We start from the raw sequence: 1,856 nt of genomic DNA, 5'->3' as shown, positions 1-1,856 counted from the left end.
CATTTCTATAAAGGATACAATAAAAATACGATCATCTCCGCATATACTTGCTCTCATGAATACTATTATTCTTATTTCTATCTGTAATCTGTGAATTATTTTGTTGGCATGGTATTGGCACTCACCAGCTGTGAGCTCTTGAGCCCAGAGGTGCCTCCTCCTCCGGGCCAGGAAAGGGTTAAGCCTCGCAGGCCAGGGAAGCAGGATAGTGTCACTTCTTCTTAATGCCGCATTCCATACAATGAATGGGTTAATAAGCCATCCCATTCTTAGGACAATGGCATTAATCAGATTGCGCTGCTGGGGCAATTAGCTCCTCGGGCTAGAGCCGGGATCCAGTCTGAGAAGTTTGTAAAGGGTTTTAGCAGTGGAGTGGATTAGATTGATTTCATTAAGGTTCAATATACAGATCAGTCTGGTGTCACCCCCCCCTCCCCCTTTCTGGGTATAATAGGGTGTGCTGAGCTCTGGCTGACGTGGTGGGTGTATATAAGGAGGAGGAGAGCCTGGACAGGGCTGGAAGAAGTTTTAGGAATTGGAGACAGAAGGGGACAGATCTCCTCCTCATCTCTGCTCTACACTCACCCCAATACAGGATTTGTACCCCCCCCCTATCCCATCTGACTGAGGAGCCCCCCTAAACACAGATAGCGCCCCCCTGAGCTGTGACATTTCTCTGCTCCCCCTGTGGAATGCCCTCTGGGATGTTCAGCATTGACAACATTTTGGCTGCCAGACCTCGCTGCAAGGAGTCCCTTCTTCTCCCCCAGAATGGACCTATGATCTTCCCCAACCTTGGGGAGTCCCTGTATGGGGGGACCGACTATGGAGGATTTTACAACCGGGCTGTGGCCCCCTCTTCCACCCTACAGACTGTCAGTGGCTCCAGGCTGGGATTCAACAACTATTACTATGGACAGTTACATGTACAGGGTCCTGTGGGGCCCTCCTGCTGCGGGGCCATACAGCCCTTGGGGGCCCAGCAATGTTCCTGCGTACCTACAGCAACAGGTAAGGAAACTTCTCGGTGCACCTTCAAGAAAGGTGGGGGGGGGGGGGGGGGTCTGCTGGGCTGAATGTATAGAGACTACACAATACTATATGGGGGGATTATCATCAGCTGGGAGAATATATAACTGTCAGGATGGGAGTTGTAGTCCACCAGCATTCTTAGCGCACCAGTTTGCTACAAATAGGCAGTTTTATTATATAGGACCCAATCAATACATTGTTATATGATCACCTACCATCGATACATTGTTATATGATCACCTAATATCCATACATTGTTATATGATCACCTAATATCGATACATTGTTATATGATCACTTAATATAAATACATTGTTATATGATCACCTAATATAAATACATTGTTATATGATCACCTAATATCCATACATTGTTATATGATCACCTAATATCAATACATTTTTATATGATCACCTAATATCAATACATTGTTATATGATCACCTAACATCCATACATTGTTATATGATCACCTAATATCAATACATTTTTATATGATCACCTAATATAAATACATTGTTATATGATCACCTAACATCGATACATTGTTATATGATCACCTAATATCCATACATTGTTATATGATCACCTAATATCAATACATTTTTATATGATCACCTAACATCGATACATTGTTATATGATCACCTAATATCCATACATTGTTATATGATCACCTAATATCCATACATTGTTATATGATCACCTAATATCAATACATTGTTATATGATCACCTAACATCCATACATTGTTATAAGGTCACCTAATATCAATACATTGCTATACGATCACCATAAATCGATCTTATAGGTAAATATATGGAAA

At 42.1% G+C, this 1,856-nt stretch overlaps 1 protein-coding gene across 1 annotated transcript in view; it reads left to right on the top strand.

Annotated features, from left to right (window-relative positions):
- Positions 1–482: 482 nt before the first annotated feature.
- The window catches only part of GSC (goosecoid homeobox), a 7,801-nt gene continuing 6,427 nt past the window's right edge, over positions 483–1,856 (top strand). Inside the window, exon 1 of the mRNA XM_040332128.1 lies at positions 483–1,011. Coding sequence (XP_040188062.1) covers positions 693–1,011 — 319 coding nt within the window. The 5' untranslated portion in view covers positions 483–692. The remainder of the gene's footprint in view (positions 1,012–1,856) is intronic.

This window comes from Rana temporaria, chromosome 13 (assembly GCF_905171775.1).
Source record: "Rana temporaria chromosome 13, aRanTem1.1, whole genome shotgun sequence".
Classification (NCBI taxonomy): domain Eukaryota; kingdom Metazoa; phylum Chordata; class Amphibia; order Anura; family Ranidae; genus Rana; species Rana temporaria.
Note: the sequence above shows the minus strand (reverse complement) of the source record. Positions and strands in the feature narration are given on the sequence as shown.